Here is an 18,892-nt window from a genome sequence, read left to right as displayed (position 1 = left end):
CAGATATTAAATAAGATAAACCCAGAAATTGATTTTGAAATTAGGGAAATGAAAAGACAGCTGAAACTGAGAGGGAAAACACTGTACTTCCTACAAATTGTAGAACTGTTGTTTTGTTTTCTCCTAATATAATTTTTATTCTTATTTTTCTCTGTTGTCCATAGATTTTATTGCTATCAAAGACTATGTAGCTGTACCAACAACTAAATTATCTGTTGCACGCAAGGAAGAAAACAACCAAGATGAGAAAAATAAACATTCATGATACATATGAGAAATGTACATAATATTTTTTTTTAAAACCCAAACTTCTCTATAGATTTTCAAAACTTTCTGATTTCCAAGGTAATAGCTTTGGTGAGGGCCAGCAAGGCAGTGAAGAAAACGTAATTTAAAATTTCTTCAGTTAATTCTTTTTTCACTGAGGTACGTTAAAAGGCACATTTCCACCAACATCTTATAAACCGCTCACATATTTGTACACTTTTCCATAATGTGATTTCACACAGTCAAGTGGTCATTATAGTCTCGGAAAAAGCTCATACCCAACACTTGCAGGCAGTTTTAGTTTTCACTTTCATAGGTTACATTTGTCAAGAAGTTTTTAGTTGCTTGATGAAATAGTTTGGCCTCCAAGTTGTGTCTGTGGGTCCTGTTTTTTAATACATGTCCTTGCAAAAGAATCTTTAGAGAGAAGAATCAGACATGAACATTGATTCACAGCAGCAACTTTTCCTGACACCTATATATAAATAAAACATTGTGTATCTTAAAAGTTGCATAGATACAATCACAAAATTAACATCATCAGGATAACTGTTCATGTTTAGCAACTGATGGTCCTGGCAGGTAACAATCCATGGATTTCATAATAAGTAAAAGGAAAAATGTTCTTTCTTTCTTTGGCTTGAAAAAGCCAAAATTTATCTATCTTGTCTGCTATTCTCAGTTACAGAATACCAATACTCCTTGCTCTTTTGTAGACAGAACATGTGACCTAAGAGAAATGAGTACTGAGGGGGAAAAAAAGGCACTTAAAGATAGTGTCTTTTTATCAGGGGCAAAATATTTATCCTCCCTTTCTTGAGAAGTTTAGAAGAGTGCTGCTTTTTATCCCTTCAATAAATATTTTTCTCTTTCTCAATTCAGACTATTAAAAATAATAAGAGGAATATAATACAACTTTAAATGAGAGTTTATATATCACATGCTTTATGACAGCTGCTTTTATTTCACTTTAGATTAACAAAGCCTTTATGTTGAGACTTTGGAGTTGACCTTACAAAGAAGCAATACCATTAGCCCTGAAGCACATGTTTCCCATTTAATGTTTCTGAGGTAACATTCTTTGTGAAAGTGAGAGAAATGAGAATGCAAACTTGCAGGAAAAATAAAAGTCTGACTGTCCTCCTTTTGAACAGAAATAAAGTCAGTTTGGACACTTGAAAATATGAAGTGAGAGAGGCCATGGCCTTACAAAGAGTTTCTCAATGTGATCCCAAGAGTTACAATGCTCAGCTTTCCTTTAGTACACCATAGCTCATTGTCATTTCCTCTCAAGAGGATGAAAATATTTTGCCATCTCAATTTGAAGTGAAAGGTCTCGCTTACATCAATGTTATTTCAGTTTTAACCAGCACTACTCAAATGATTTATAAGCACACCCAACCAAGAGAGCACTATAGTAGTTAAAGCAAATGAACCCAACAAAGTTATTCTGAGGTACAGCAGAAAGGAATTTGATCTGTCATATCTGAAAGAGTCATAAGTTACTGTTATGCACGGAAATCAAACTAACCTTAATGACATTTTACCATTATCATGTTCTACTGGCTCAATACATGAGCCTCGCTTTTTTTTCCTCAATAAACTTAACAGTGCCAACCCACAAGTCCTTCATCCTTCTTTTGTTCGATACCTTTATGCATTAAAGCCCGTTCAGTGTTCTTCAGCTACTGCCACAGTCACAATTTTATGCTTGAAACTCTTCCTACACTCTTTTCAGTTGGTGAATCTGAAAACCTGCAGGCTGGAATCTAAAAGGTTCAAGGTGAACTCAAGAGAATCTGGCAAACACAGGAAAGAGCAGGACAAAGGCACTGTTTGGAAGCCAGTGGACGCACAAGAAAAGGAGGAAAATTGTATGATTTGGAGGAGAAGCTGACAAATTCAGCACTAAAATTCCCATCTATGCCAGAGGAAGTTGGATCAAAGTTCCTGTAAACATATGGCCTTTCACTCAAAGCAAGTCTTGCCTTTGAAATATACTTCTGCAAAGTCTTCCAATAGGAATGCTGCAGGATTTGCTGGAACTGCATCCAGGTTCCAAGAGACCGCCCCTGCACAGTTATCTGGGACCAGTTTAGAAGCGAGACATGGGTGGGACTTTGTCTTTTTCCTTCCCTTCCCTTCCCTTCCCTTCCCTTCCCTTCCCTTCCCTTCCCTTCCCTTCCCTTCCCTTCCCTTCCCTTCCCTTCCCTTCCCTTCCCTTCCCTTCCCTTCCCTTCCCTTCCCTTCCCTTCCCTTCCCTTCCCTTCCCTTCCCTTTTCTTCTTTTTTTTTTTCTTAAAGAAGGATTGTTACTTCAATGTTTAAGCGCTTAAATTCACAATTCTAATTGAAAACCACAACTTTTCTCTCTTCCTACTGGCTCAATACCTCAAATAAGTATTCTTGGAGGCCAAGCACTTCTGGAAATTAGACACTATTTAGGGGGCAAGACAATGAAGATGCAGACTACTTGGAGCATCCCTCTGTGACACTCTTTTCCCAAGCCTCAGGAGTTCCAGCTGCTTTTTGCCCCAGGACCAATATTAATTTTCAGAGAGACACACCAGCACCTGCACAATAACTTTTCCTAATCTTGCAGACAGTCTGAATTTACATTCCTGATATCAGATGCAAACAGACACACAGGTTCTCTAAGGTTTCCAAAGAAAGTCTGGTTATTTTAACTTACACTAAGCAAAGCTGTACAATCTTACTATTTGTTTCACCCAGTCCACTTCCTCATTTAGACTCAGGTTAGACTCCTGCAACCAATAAAATAACCAATGTTCATAAGTTTCACGTCATAGCTTCCACCCTACTTTGTGGTGCCTTTTCCTCACCAGCGCAACACTTTGTCCTGCACTTTGCACACATGTCATATTCCTGAACTCTTCCCTTTCAGTTTGGGCACCCACCTTCTTTTTTTTCTTTGTTTTATGCTGTGTAAACCCAGTATTGGAGAAGAAGGAGTAAGAGAGGCATGCTCACATGACATTTTTGCCATCAGGTATGTGGTATTCCTTGGCAATATTCCATGTAAGAAATTACCCGCTGCCGCTGCAATTCCCCAGTTTCCTCTAATATATTTAACTTCTCACTCTAAACCGTTGGTTTGCTGTGTTACACTGTTGACATAGCTGCAGCTAAGCGGCTCCAATGTCTAGATTCGTATTTCAATAAGGTTAGATATGTTCAGATCCAAGAAATCTGAAAGGTGAAACACTATAAATAAAAATCATTTATGTGCAAGGGCAGACTTTAGTACCCAATATGTCTTATCGAAATGAGAGTCTGAATTACCACATCCTCCTTGTATTAAGGTCCAAATAGGCTATTTTCACCACATTACAGTCCAAATTACAATTTACTTTTTGTCTATGATTAAATTCAAACTGTGGGCCATCTCCCCTTTCTTTTTCCTCTCTTTGCCTTCCTTTAATAGCTGGTCTTGATATCATTAAATGGCATAAAACAGGCCAATATTTAGATTTTTGCTCAGTTTTTTGTCCTTGGTCATTATGACTTAATTTTCTTTGATGTCTAGAAAATAATTTTTCTTCATGCTGTTTGTATTCAAAGGCAAAAAAATAATCTGCAACTGTTTTGGTGTGCTATGAATAGTCATGTACATGTTGGGACAGGAAATGCATACATGCCACTACGATTAAAAAAGACTAATTTGTTAGCAATTCCATAATATTCCCCAAATACAGAAATTTGTATTCTAAACAGTGTGAAGTCATCTGTGTAGCTCCTCTTTTCAGCTGCCAGAGTCCACAAGTCGAGTCTTCCATGGCAGTGAATATCATGGGGATGGAGACAGCACACCAAATTTTGTGGACCAGTATTGAACACTGCAGCACTAGTCAGCATGATATAGTGCATATTTCATACAGTCACTGAATCTCCCATCTACTAAAGTAGACTCCTTTTTTGCAAGCTCCTTCTATTTAATGATTTCTCATGCTTTAGCACATCTGCCTTTCCTGACACATCCATTTGCAAAGCCTGACAGCTCCATGGGCTGCCTGTGGAACTCTGGTGCTAATGGCAGATAAAGAATTTCAGCTCTAAGAAGCTCTTCATAAAATTTTTGAGAAAGTGTCTACAATGAAGTTAAGTGTTCAGTGAATAAATATGGCAAAAAAATCTGTCCTTGGGGGTCTTACAGAAAGACTGAAGACATTTTTCCAGGCTCCAGTGAACTCTCTCACATCTTGCCAGAAGACAACCTATTTTATACCCAAACAGCTTAAGTGATGGTATCAAAGACGTACCAAATCGCTACACATGGACTTCTAATTAAAAGAAAGATTTCTCCTTTATCATTTGTTTAAGACTGTCCCTCTGTTGCAACTTAGTTTAAGATACATTTCATAGGTCTTCACTATAGGCCTTCAGAGCCCCCTCGGGAAGCACCAAAACTCAGCTAACTGTTGAATGTTGTCACTAGTTTATCTTTTCTAAGAAAACAGATAATTTAGCCACTGAATTCTAGCTGTATACATGTTAAAGAGAGACTACTTTCTTGACTCAGGCTGGATTTATCCTTTTGCTAGAATAAGAATTCTCTAAACCAGTTAGAAGTCACAAATTATCCAGAAAATAACAGCCAAAAGATGATCACGAAAAGCAATTTAAGATGCAGCTCTCTGACAGATGTTAAACCCAACACATCTTCTGCACAAATGCTGTAAATTTATATATAATCATCCAGTTATTCAAATCTGAAACAAGCAAAACAAAACCATGTTTTCTCTTTACACCAAGATGATAAATTAAGACATGAAAATTGGGTCATGTGAGGTTACGGAAATGCTGACAGCCAAAAGTTTTTGTTCCCGCATTACAGTTTCCATCTTTTTTTTTTTTTCAAATGAATCCTTTCTCTCATCTGAGACAAATGCCATTTCTAAGGAAAGAAATGTGGGTGTAGACTGAAAAAAATACTACTCTTGTTTGCTCTTCATGGCCCGTTGATGATTTTATGCTGACTCTAAAGAAAAATTTTGTAAAATCTTAGCTGTTGACAATAGGCAAGCACTGTTTGAGCTACAGGGAAGATAATGTAGAAACAGAAATTCACTACATAAGTTTCGGGTTTTTTCCAAATCAAAACTAAGCTTCACTTGAATCCCTGAATTATTTTTATTGGTTTACTTAACTGGGAAATAGAACTTTCTGGGACTCATAGTTTGGTCTCTGCTATACAGAGATGTCCCCTGTACACCTCTGTTCTGAGAAAAGGCCTATTGAACATTGCATGAGAGTGATTTATAGTTGAATTTCCACCAGCAGTGCTGCATTTGCATTGTGCTACAGATGGAATATTCTCATCTCTGCCACAGTAGTTCTTCACAGCATGATGCCACATTTTAAACTCGTCTCATGGTTTAGTGTGCTGTATTGTAAAATACATCAGAGGCTTAACTATTTGGATAAAAACCACAGCTGACTACAGGAAGGGGAGACAATACTTTCACTTACTTTATCAGAGTCTATGAATTTGATAGTTGGTTTGTCAGGCCACGTAATCATCAGTCTTCCCTTCTGACACGTTATCCCACTCTGTACAGGGAGCCCAGATTTGCATCAGGACTGGAAGCACCATCAGGAAAACTTTTTCCAGGATGCCAGATGTCTGATAGTGGGGAAAAAAAGAAACAAAAAAAACACCCCAAAAACTTTCTTCGGAAGTGCAGAGGCTGCTCTCAACTAAGGAATTGAATGGACAGAAGTTGCACCCAACTCTTTCTGGTTGGAAAGACAGCCACATGAAGAAGGAAACAAGCAAAGTCTAGATGGGGAGGGAAGTAGGTGGAAGGAGAAGGTGTCTACATCAAGACTTTGAGGACCTGAAGAGTGCATTCATTGAATTTGTAGTGGCAAACTGGTTTGTAGACCTCAAGGGAAAAAAATAACAAAAAAATCAAAATAAAATAAATAATGTAAATTGACTTCCGAAAACTTTCTTCTAGTCCCTATTTGTTTCCTTGGGTATCATTAATACCCTTAACTTTTCCAGCTTTTAAATTTTGGTGACTTATTCAAAGGTATATGACATCAGAAGGATCTGGCTTCACATTTTCTGTGTGCCATGCAGAGTGCTATAGCTCGGGCTATTTTATCTGAAGATACTCAGCAGACGGCTTCCACTGTGTGCAGATGATGAAGTCTGCCAAGCAGTGATGTAAAACCATGGAGGAATCCAGAGAAAAGTCCAATCAACCTGCAACTTCTCAGCCCTCTGATGTATCTGAAGCTCAAGTGTGTCTTCCATTGCTCATAGTTATGTATGTAACTAGGCTTCAGCTCTGCAGCATTTGTACAGACTTTTCTTTTCTATACCTAAAAACCTTTAATTTCAGGAGAACAAGTGGTGATGCAGCTCTATATTTTGCATCAATAACAGACTTCCAGCCACTGAATAAGGTAATAGTCTATCACACTTGAAGGCCTGAAAGATCCTAGACACATTTCCACAATTAATAGAGGTAACACGTTCCTGAACATAGCACACTACAGATGCTACAACACACAGCATTGAAGAGAGGAAACATTATGATTTCTTAAATCCTTTCCACCGTGAAAGGCAGGTGGGGATTTTTTTTTCTTTTGTCCCCTCATACAGAAAAGACATGAATTTAAAAAGCTCCAGCTTCACAGTATTTTGTGACAGTTAATATTAGAATGCTAAAGCATTGGAGTTAATTACCGAATCTGGGGCTCCCAGTCCCAAACCACATACCAGCTCTGTAACTATATACTTTTCCCCTTTACTCATCAGAATTTTAATAAACAATCTGAAGCAATTCCGCTTTTCTGAACAAGTGTGTTGCCAAAACAAGTCACACTGGCTTGTAAGACAACTTTTACAGGATAAATTCTTGGCATTACATGTTCAGGGGCTTGACATCATGAAATATATTGGAAGTTGACTTCAGATTCAGCTTGTTTGGAATGTTTTAAAATATAAAAAGCATCTGTGCAGGCTATCACAAGCAATCATGATTAATAAAACCAAAAGTGTAGTATTTCTAAGCAGTAGTCCAGCTCCTCAAACTTGTATTTCTTTAAAAAATGCTCTTCAAAATTGAGCATATCGTCTCTAAAGAGTAGGTATACAAAGAGAAGACAAGAGAGATTCCTAATAGGAATTAAATATAAAAAATATCAAGTTGGGTATTTTAAGAGAAGTCCTCAACATATGTTGTATCCATAGAAATACAAACAGCCTGGAAAACCTGGAAAATAAGAAAATGAAGGAACTGAGTAATAAATCTGTCCTGAATACACACAGATATTCATGTTATTGAGTAGAGATATATCATTTTTACACATCCTTGAGTTTAAACTTTATAAACTCTGTATTCCTGACTTTCTATGACATATCTCTTGAGGATTAGAATGCATAAGAGTAGCAGTATGACCAGTTCAACTTTGTGCATCAGTGCAACTTCTGTGCTTACTAGTGTTACAATGGTTATACCCTTTCCAGGCATCATGGGAATATTTTTGGAAAGTATGTCTTAAGTCATTTGGGTCCCTACAGAGCATTGTACAATATGATAAAAATACATTTTTTTCTTTTAAATGCAAGCGATGTTGTTATTGCTGTAGAGAAATCCATTCCCTTCAGCTAAATCACTCCCACTACACATCTTCAAAAGAGTTGAATACTCCCTGTATTATTTAGATGAGGAAACTGAGAAACTGTGCAGCTTCTCAGAATTAGGGAATGAGTGTTATAGAAATAGCAGCCAAGACTGGGTTTCCCGAGCTTCCAAATATGTTCACCATTCACAGGACTTTTGTCCCAGGGGCAAAATGTTTTTACACACATGGACAAATTTTGAGGCTAAGCACAAGAAAGTGAATGAATATGACTCAGGTTGTCTCAACAGAAGATGTATGAGGCCAGTCACAGAGTTCATCTAACTATGTGTAAGGGAAAAAGGATTCTTCCTTAAGTCTGTATTTTCATCCTTTCTGATTATTGTTTCTTTCTCAAATATATGCCTTTGAAATCAACAGTTTCTGATTTTTTGTTGTTGTTTTAAAAATATTATTTACATACCTGTAATCTTACTTGCAATATTATCTTTATTTCTTTGGATATTTTGCGTATTTCACATGAAGTAGTGAACAGACACAAACATGTCAGCCTCATGGCACAGCCCTATAGCCAGACCTGCACACTTCTGACTTACATCCAACTTTATACCAGAGAAAACATATCATGACAGTATGGGTGAAAACAAGGTAGTTTGAATATCTCTCAGTAATCTGCTCAAGAGACAACATAGCACAATATGGTATGTTAAAAACATTCTTTGCATATTAAAAAAAAATTGATACAGTGCCATGGGGAAAATCATCAGTTAAACTGGAGAGGGGACTAGCAGGAGATTTAAGAAACTGGCAGCCTGCAACAGAAAGTGATATGCCCTACTTTACAATGCATCCCCCAGCATTTTGGAAAGCCATGTCACACCAAACCATTCTAACAGGAAACAAGAAGAGACTGTGTTCCTGTGGCTTGCTACAGTGCTGTTCTAAGTGCACAGAGAAGCAGAGTGCTTAGAAGAATATAACTCCTGCCAACTGAAGACACACACTACTTCCACAGCAGAGACCTACTAGATCAGAATGTCAGATACTGCTTTCTAACCTGAGGTTGCCTATTATTTGCAGAGGATGAAGGACAAGGATATCTTGTGGCTCTTGGTGATTCCTTTGGAGAATAGAGAGGAAAAAAAGTCTGACTGATATTCTCACTGTTCAGATAGTTCTCTTCGATTTCCTCTCAAATACAAAGCGGGTCCTTGATCTGCCTTTCTGCAGCAGTATTTGCCCTGAACCCATAATCTGCTGTAAGAAGTACAGTAGGAACCTGAGGGACTGATTCCACAGTTGTACAAACAGACATTGGCCAAAAGCTGGTGCAATTGCAACCTTAGTCTGCAGCTACACCCCACCTCCTTTCCCCTTAGCAATGCCAATGTAGTAGCATATAACCTACACAACCACCTATACTGCAAAAAGAAACATAATCTTGCAGACTGCTGATAATTGATTACTTATGTTCAAAATTACTATGGATACTGAGGACTGCATTAAGCAAAGCTAAAAAAAATAATCTGTTTTAAGGAAACTTTAGTATACTTTACATGTGTCATCCTTTAGAATCAGCACAGAAGGCTTTGGTGTGAATGCAGTCCAAAAGGAGTAGAACATCACTAGATCTGTCTTATTTCTCTCTAAGCAGTGACGTGCCTGCTGTTTCTTAGAAATTACACATCTAACAGAACTGAAGCCACACTGACTACATGGACTGCATACCTTCCTGGATTTCTCATGTTGTTTGGGCAAGCTAACAGCCTGCCTCTGTGTGTGGCAATCCATAAAATGGCCTCACTGGGTTTTCTCTAAGTAAGAGAAATTCATCAAAGCACATCTTAAATTACTTATTATGGCATCATCTTGGGCTAAAATGAGAGCCCACATCAGGAAAGAAGCTGTAAGGGATGGGAAGGCGTGGGAACTAAAAGATGACACATGGTAAGAGATACCATGTGCCTAAAGAGAAACTCTGCTATTTCAGTTTTACAAGATCTAGCCTGCTTGGTGTACCCTAACAAGCATCATGGAGAGCTTGTTTAGGGTGTGTGCAAACCAACTGGGTGATCACAGGGACTACAACAGAGCAGCAGTTGACACAATACTGCGACTAAAGTGCATTGCAACTCTAGTTAATTCTGTAGACAGATACAAAACTAATGGTTACTCGCAAATGATTTTAGTCTTGTTTTTTTGAAGACAAATAAAGATGCTGGATACACAAATGATGCTCATTTTCAACTAGATTAGGGAACTTACTTCCTCAGATTCTTGACGATTCCTCTCTAGACTTGCTTGGTATTTTCATGGAAAGAGTATAAGGCTTCCTTTATCAGTTACAAGAATCCTTCCTGTCTGCCAATCCATAATAGGCTCACTCTTGGTTTTCTCTTTGCCATTTCAAAAATAAAGTAATATAAAAACAAAGCAAACAAAAAAATAGCTTACTCACTGGCAGCAACCAGTGCTAAAAAGCATCCAAGGAAATTTTATTGTACTCTGTACTTGTTCTTTGCAAATTCATATTCTGACAATAAGTAGATTTTAAGATCTCATATCTAAAGCCCCATAATAATTGTCACTAGCTCAACTTAAAAGCTAGAGAAAACAAAAGGCCTTGATTTACAAGAATCATGTAAGGAACAGTAAATAACACTTTGTTTCTTAACTGCTACCTTTCCATTACTGCTGTTCAAATTCATTAATTAAGGTGTCTGCATTTTGTAGGTAAAATAAAAATATTTCTTTTGACAAAAGTGAGACAAATGTTTTCAACATTTCTTATTTCAGGAGATGTTTGAAAAGTCCTGTAATTATTCTGTGTTTTTTAATGTCGTAGCTCACTTCTGACCTGGTATTTTATTTCAGCATAGGACTGCAGAGCAAGGGGACCCCGGCTTAGTTTTATAGTACCTGTGGAGCAGGCTGATACTGCCACCTTGGGGAGGACTTTTTCCACATTTGAGGAGTTTATGCAAGTGCCATATAAATCAGTGTGATTTTTTTTCCCTGTCATATCCTCCCAGGAAGACAACTTTTTAAAATCCTCTGCCTGTGCTCTTGTAAGACCTTCCAGATGCGTTCCAACTCGGACTGTATTACACACATAATAACACTGGAAAGAAATGCCTTTTTTTTTCGTGGTGAAGTTTGTTTAGCCAAGTTTTAGGTCTCATTTAAGTAGTGCCTCATTTACACTACTCCTAATTTTACAGCCATCTAACCATCATAAAACCCCAGTTCTGCATCCAGCTGGGCAAGCTGTATTTTGTATACAACACTCCTCTGCTTCTGGGATTCTAGCTCTCTTGGTAGTCTAAATCCTTGTCCACACCAACTTAAATTATCTCCTTGGCAGTCTACTAGCTCAGTTGAATGTGACTGCTAGGACATATACCACTTCAGATGTCATGAGGGACATTATCGTTGTAAGGTATTCTTCCCAAGAATGCCAAGGCACTGGAAGGATTTTAAAAAAGTTTATTTCAGATGCAAGGATCACTTCTTAATGATGCTGCACACACCGGGCCCCCAGTGGAAAAAGGCAATGCTCCGCCTTCTCCAAGGCTTTTTGTATCTTCTCTCTCTCCTCCCCCATTCTCTCTGGCCTGGGGAGGCCTTGTACACGTGTGCAAACATGTTATCTCTCTGCATACCAGGGAGATAGCTTGCTCACAGCTTCTCCCTGCAGCTTTCTCTGAAAGAAGGAAAAACCGCCCATCTAACCCATTTGAGAAGGCATTTTACAGTCTTCCTAAGTGAAATTGAGTTCTAACTTTCTGTTACAAATTCTTTTGAAATTGTACCTATCCCTAAAATTGTGCATAGGAACAGTCCAATGAAAAGTACAGAGCTAGACCGACAATTTAACCAAAGTCAAGACTTACAGGCAAATTAAAGGAAGCATGTGGATTTTATCTCACAATATCCAGTTTTATGAGACTGATCTACCCTTTTGCTTCACTATGGAGTGAAGCATCATCCAGTCTTGAGTTTGTATTCACTAGCCATACACTTCATATATAAATGTGCCTTAAGACAAAAAGGCTGTGCACAGCATAGAGCTGTAAGGTTTTTCACAGTGGAAACTATCAGTAGTTGCCTCAAGTACACTTACAATACAAGAAAAGATTTAATGTCTGACCTATCACCAGAATAGGCAGGCGCAAGATCAGAGTGCTGTCTGAAAGCAACTTGTCTACATGCTCCTAAAAACATACAGCAAAAAAAAACTTACACAGCCATCTATTTATTTTCTTACCAGTTATTTACCCACTTGTAGGATATTGTCTAAAAAGCAAGTGATAGGTCCTTTCTGGACAATCTTTTTCTCTCTGGCAAACGCAGCGTGGCAAATAACAATATTTGCAGGAGGAATGTATTAGGCCATCCAGCCAACAGCTAATGCACATGACTGGCAGTTGTGCAAGCCCTCAGTTTGCTTCCTGATTCACAAATAATTTCTGTATCTTAATACTTGTTTTATTATTTTAATCCATCTTTGTTAGGCAAACATCTTTATGTCTGCAAATTATTTACCTTGTGCTATGAAAATATTGCTATTATTAATTCATTGCAATAATAAGAGAGAGTGCATACACTCTTCACATTCAGAACATGCAATACAAAGTAATTCCACCACCTCCATTATCACTTGCACATTTAAATGCTGGTGGAATTCAAGCAACTTTCAAAAATATCATCATACAATCACTAAAGTAACTGCAAAAACGGTATCTGTAGCTAAATTGCAAAAATTCAACAGTGCCAATTACTGACCAAATATATCCAATTGAATGAGGATCTATTAGTAATAGATTAACCAGATTCATGTGTACGTAACAGTCACAGCATGGTACATTGCTGCTGTTAGTTTCAAAGTTCATATATGGACTTCTTTTTACACTGCACATGTGGTTTATGAATGAAGTCTGATTGCAAGAAGAATTTAAGTGAAAATAAGGTAAGTGACACAATATGGAAATTTAAGTATTTAAGGGTAGGCTGCTTACAGGAAAAAAGAACAAATATTTGATTGTAATTTAAAAAAGGAATGCACAAATGCATGCCCACCAAGTCATATTATTATGCTACAGAAAAAGTATACAATGCACATCTAAACTGATTAATAACTGAAGATAACCATTTCATAAGGTGTCTTTTTTAAAAGGAAATTGATCATTGAAAAATCCACAAAAATCACACTGTGAATTCAGTAAGGAAGATTATCATGTACAGTATTCAAAGTCGCCTGTAACTAAATTAGCATATTACTAGCTCTTGCATGTTTGGCATTGTACTGAACTTATTTCAAAAGTTTGATTTAGGCATGGCTTTAATTTGAGGGAGAAAGCTTAAATTGCACAGCAAGAATCTAAATGAATTAATCACAGGAAATCCCAGTCTAAAATTATCCGTGATTTCTCTATGAACACCTAAAAATAGAATCTTAATTAAAAAATTCTTTCTGAAGTTTGGATGTCACTAAAAACTTAAAATGAACTACCAAGTGCCACTATGGTTTTACCTTTTGAAACATGTCTGAATTTACTTAAATAGTCAGTATTCCTGTTAGTCGATCAATATGCACCAAACCCCCTTCAGATACTGGATTACAGAAAGGTACAAAGAGAATGAGAGGTCTTATTTATGAACAATTACAGTAACTGGAAATTATACCCAGCCAACTCTTCATCCACCAGTCTATGTCTTCATTTTCCACTGTGTTATTAAGTCTATGTAGGATACATTTTCAACATCTCATTTTCATATAGGGTTAGAAGCTGCAGCATTGGTTATTTCAGCTCTTCTCTTTTTTCAGTGACATACTTATATTTATCCGTGTCAGAAAGCCCTTTCAGATTAGTCTATTTCAACTTCAGTGGTAGTTGATGAAAGACATACTCTGATGAAAGCTGTTCTCCGCTTTGAAGAAGCGCTTCTTTAAACTCTACTTCTCCCTGATTATCCATTTTTTTTCCCAAAACAAGTAAATATGGAAATCCTGAAATGTAGTCACTTAATAACAGCAGCACCTATTTGTTACCATTCTCTTCTTCCTCCCCTAGTTTTCCTCCTTTTCCTAATCTATTACTCTCTCTGCATGGCAACACTCTTTTCCACAGTTGTTTCCCAATTCCTCCCTTCTCTGTTGCCTCTCCTTAGCTCTGTCTGCTTTGCTTGTTCCTAAATCTCTTCTCACATCAGATTCTTTCCTAGCTCTTCAGTTTCTGTCAGTGTAGGAGTGAAGCCTGTTAGGTTGCTTTTCTACCTGTGACACCTTTCACAGGATCTTCTTATTTCTCAGCAGCAGACTGGGAAAGACAGCGAAGATCCATCCTTTGATCAGACAGAGGTGTATGTCCTGTACTAAATATTATTCTACACCACAATCCTGAAAAAATTTCAGGCAGAGAATAACACTCAAAAGACAATGAATTTTGAAATTTTTGTGGGAGTTTTTTGTTTGTTTGTTTGGGTTTTTTTTTAAGTTATCTTAAACACCTTACTTGTACTTCACTTAGTGACAGGTTTGTGGATAAAAGAAAGCATAGACAATGGCAGACACCAATGAGATGACAATCAACCTTGTTGTCCTTGGAAAAACTCAGACTGGCAAGAGTGCTTCTGGGAACAGCCTGCTGGGCAGCTCAGACTTTGAGAGCCGTCGCTCCCCAAGCTCTGTGACTACATGCTGTAGCCTTGGACGCAGCTGTCGCATTTTGGGGATTATGCGAAGAAATGGCTGCGAGCTGGCTCTCCGCGTTCGAGTACTTGACACTCCAAGCTACCCTCACAGTGCTCTGAGCAAGGAGCAGGTGAGAGACACGGTGGCATCAGCCCTGGCTCACCACTTCGGGGAGGAAGGCCTGCACCTGGCTCTCTTGGTCCTGCGGGCTGACTTGCCTCTGTGTCCGGATGAGAGTAATGATGCAGTTCAGTTCATCCAGGTAAAGAAAACAAATAGAAGTCTCTGCCCTAATGGCAACTCTTTTATCTTCGGGGGACAATAGCTATGGAAGAGTTGACTGCAAAGGTAAAATAAAGAAGTGCAGATGAAAACTGGAACACTTCACAGTCCAGCAGTTGAAACACACCATTCCCAACTCCAACACCGTAGCTACACTTACTGCAATAAACCTGAGAAAAGAGAGGCAAGAACTGCTCTCTTTTGTAAGTGGGCTTGGCACAAAGGAATTTAGGAACCAAATTTACCTATCAAAGTAAGCTGTTCTCTCAGAATTACAGTTCGTGCTTTATCATGACAGATCTAGCTTGCTCAAGAGAAATGTTGTTTAAAGCAAGCAAAAGTCAGTTACTGCACTCTCCAAAGCACCAGAGCAGAGCGCAATGGGTCCAAAATCATACAGAAAATCTGACCTGGGACAAGGATGATCAGCTCAGTCCTGCACTGTTACTACTGTACTGCTGTATCTATTTAAGAGAAAATAACTAGGGAGCTACCATAAATTTACTCAGGCTAAAGAAAATTAATAGCATAACTGACTTGAAATAAATATTTTTTTTTGCAGGTAGTTAAGGTATGTAGGGAGACACATGCATACATATCTTTGAAGAGGAAAAAAATGGCCAGCAGATATTAATTTGCCTATCTGATCAAATGAACCAGGTTCATATGACTTACTAAGAAAAAAAGGGTTTCAGTTATTGCCAAAGTCTGCACATTACACCTTGCATCTATCTTTTACTAATGAATTTTCTAAAAATCTATGACCAGAAGGGACTTCTCAGTCCATCAAGTCTTCTGCATCTGCTGTAACTGATATTATCTACATATACAATAGATACGTAGATAATAACACACTGGTAAGTAAATATATAAATGAAAATATAGCTTTTAAAATGTGTTTGATTTGCTTTCCTCTCTATGGTAGGCTACTCACTTTTTCATTAGTTTGACAGTTGATTCAAATTTCAACATATTTTTATTCTTCTTTCTTCTAGGCCTTCTTTAGGCACTGGAAGTAAGTGCACATTGCTGGGTCATGTCAAACTTCTCATCCACCAAAACCCTCACATCCTCCTCAGGGCTGTTCTCAATCCGTTCTCCACCCAGCCTGTATTTGTGCTTGGGTTTGCCCTGCCCCATGTGCAGGACCCTTGTTGAACTAGATGAGTTTTCCTTGTTGGTGAAAACAACGTCCAGCATAACTATATCCTCATCTCATTGGCTCCTCTATCACTTGGAGAAGGAAGTAACCATTAATGCATTCCAGGAACCTCCTGGATTGCTTATGCTCTGCTGTGTTGTCCCTCCAACAGATAGTGGAGAGGTTGAAGTCCTCTGTGAGGACCAGGGCTTGTGAACAGGGACCGCTCCTCTCTGTCTACAGAAGACCTCATCCACTCAGTGTTCCTGGTCAGGTAGCTTGTAGTAGACCCCCACTATAATGTCACCTAACACTGTACTCTCTTTAATCCTGACCCATGAGCTCTCAGTTGGCTCCTCAACCATCCTCAGACAGAGCTCCATGCACTCCAGCTGGTCACTGACCCTGTCTTCATCTCCTCTATGCCTGTCCTTCCTAAAGAGCCTGTAGCCTTTCATTCCAAAGCTCCAGTCATAGGAGCCAAGCCACTGCATCCCTGTAACACCAAAAAGATGATGGTACTGCAGGTGTGCACAGATGCAACACTTCTGTTTCATGATCAAAACAGACTGAGCTTCTACAGTGGTTGGCTCCTGCAATAACTACTGTGATTTCATCAACCACAAAAATAAAGGGCAGGAAAGGTGCCTGGGTGCTGGGAATATGAACATTAACAGTTTTGTTTCAGTGTGCCATTCGATGGAGACACAAGCATGAAGACCACCTTTAGAAATCAGGAGCTTTTACCATGATTCTCTGCAAATTAGGGGTGGCATACAAATGAAGGCAGCATATCAGTAAAAGACTACTAGAATTTAAACTTGCCTGATATTTTTTTTCCCAATAACAGCCTAATGAATTGAAAGTGGTAGATACTAATTTCAGAACAAACATTATAATTGACTTTGAGTCCTCAGCAAATCAAAGCACTATCCTCTCTTTCTGAAACCGATAATCTAAGACTTCCTTAAGCAGCCTATGGCACAATTTTGTAGATGTGTGTAATATTTTTCATCCTCAATGTCTAAAACAGATTAATTTATCAAAATACCAGGCTTTTTTAACTCCCCACCTATCTTGGAAGTAGAAAGATATCCTTTAGAGCAGTTTTATATACCTTGGTATTTAGGTTACAGTTAATTAAGATATTTGAAAAGTGGACTTTATTACCAAATTAGACTTCTCATCACATAGGAGACAACATGATCGCACTGAAGTTGTAATTTCATTTACATCTGTAAATTAAAGCCCAATCTCTTACTCATATTAAAATTTTCTGCAGTCATTGAAAGAAAAGCAGCTTGTTCTCTCCATTTGCCTCCATCAGATAAACCACCAAAGCTGAAGACAAACTCTCTTGCCCATTATTTAAGTTGATGCATTTGATTTGTGTTTTTCCTGAATTGCTGGGTCACAGCTAGAACTGCAGTTGGTGTTACACAGAAATTCATCATTTATTTTTTCAACAAAAGTTGATTTGGTGATTTTATAAAAAATTTTTCGAAGAGCTGTAAAGCTTACAGAAATATGGATTTGTGGCAACTACTGATTTAAAACTAATGTGTGACATAGCTAAAAAACCATTTTTCCTTATTTACATGAACATTTTATAACTGGAGAAATTCTATTAACATCTGTACTTAGAGAAGAGAGAACTGCTAGTACTGCATGACCACATATTTCCACAGAAAGTGAATGCCAATGTCTTGGAATGGTGAAAAAAACCCAGATATTTCAGCAACTCAGATAGCACGAACTGGATTACTGCCAGGAAAAAAAAGAAAAAAACAAAAAACCAAAACCATGTAACAGTCTGCTAATGTACTAAGTATATGAAATGGGAGTGGGGAAAAGGAACAAGAAGAGATAACCATTTAAGATTTGGTTTTCATTACAGGAACTTCTGGGTCCCACATGGAAGGATTTCACTGCAGTTTTACTTACTCATGCAGACAAGGCAGAAGAAGCTGGATGCAGTGAAGAAACATACTTGCACAGTGCCTCAAGTACTCTGTTGTCACTTTTGAGCTCAGTACAGCATAAATACATTTTCCTAGACAACCAGAAGAGCATAACTAAAGAGGAAAGAACCATTGTCTTAAGAAAGCTCTTGAATTTTATAAGACAAAATAATTATCAAGTGCTTTTACTTAAAAACAGCAAGGAATAAAATAAGCTTTCAGGTGCTCATTTGTCTATTTTCTATGGTAGGTAACATTTAATAGAAATAAAAAAGTAGAAGCCATCAGCTGGAAAACTCCACATCCAAATACCTTTGAACATACAATTAGAAATATCTCTTTAAATTACCAAACTACTTGCCTTTCATATAATACCTTACACTACTGCATCCAGAATCCTAGCTTCAACCACAAAATCAGAAAAAGTTAGTGCTCTAAAATCACGCCCTTAACATGTATGTAGTCACAAATGAGATTTTGTACTACATCAGACTCTATATTCCAGCTCAAATAGAATATACATCTGGAAGATGAAAAAAAAAAAACAAAACAAAACTACAAAATGAACATGAGTTTAGACTGTAAGGGAGCCTCTTTTGCTATTCTTCAAGCTTTCAAGAGTTCCTCTGAATTCCAGATCTTCCTCTGAACTTCTATCTCTATAAAGAGCTCCCTGGTATGAAAAGCTAAGATTTATCTCCTGTAAAAGTATTTCCTTACCATGATTCAAGATTAGTTATAAGTGAGTTTTTGAACTTCAAGGATTTTGTTTAATGAGCCATTATTGGATATGTAGTTTACAAGGCAGATAAAATGGCTTCCATGTGCTTAATGCTATTCAGCACATTTAAAAGAACTAATTACTATTGCTTATTCCCAGATGCATGAAAAATGAACAGTTTACAGGCACATACAAAACTCATTTGAAAAG

At 37.8% G+C, this 18,892-nt stretch overlaps 1 protein-coding gene and 1 long non-coding RNA gene across 2 annotated transcripts; one reads left to right on the top strand and one right to left on the bottom strand.

The window, feature by feature from the left end:
* Positions 1-3,185: 3,185 nt before the first annotated feature.
* On the bottom strand, positions 3,186-18,023 carry LOC135413003 (uncharacterized). The gene is made up of 2 exons (XR_010430066.1): positions 17,945-18,023; positions 3,186-14,917 (listed from the first exon to the last, which is right to left on the bottom strand). It is a non-coding gene; the product is annotated as an uncharacterized LOC135413003 (long non-coding RNA).
* On the top strand, positions 14,447-18,170 carry GIMD1 (GIMAP family P-loop NTPase domain containing 1). Its single transcript, XM_064652060.1, has 2 exons — positions 14,447-14,839; positions 17,898-18,170. The coding sequence occupies exons 1-2, from the start codon at positions 14,447-14,449 to the stop codon at positions 18,168-18,170; spliced, it is 666 nt and encodes a 221-aa protein (XP_064508130.1).
* The last annotated feature ends 722 nt before the right edge of the window (positions 18,171-18,892 follow it).

This window comes from Pseudopipra pipra, chromosome 4 (assembly GCF_036250125.1).
Source record: "Pseudopipra pipra isolate bDixPip1 chromosome 4, bDixPip1.hap1, whole genome shotgun sequence".
In the NCBI taxonomy this organism is placed as follows: domain Eukaryota; kingdom Metazoa; phylum Chordata; class Aves; order Passeriformes; family Pipridae; genus Pseudopipra; species Pseudopipra pipra.
Note: the sequence above shows the minus strand (reverse complement) of the source record. Positions and strands in the feature narration are given on the sequence as shown.

Coding starts and splice junctions, on each gene's coding strand:
- GIMD1 (XM_064652060.1), top strand. CDS start 14,447: ATGGCAGACACCAATGAGATGACAATCAACCTTGTTGTCCTTGGAAAA. Junction 14,840..17,897: donor ATGCAGTTCAGTTCATCCAG/GTAAAGAAAACA, acceptor TTTTCATTACAG/GAACTTCTGGGTCCCACATG.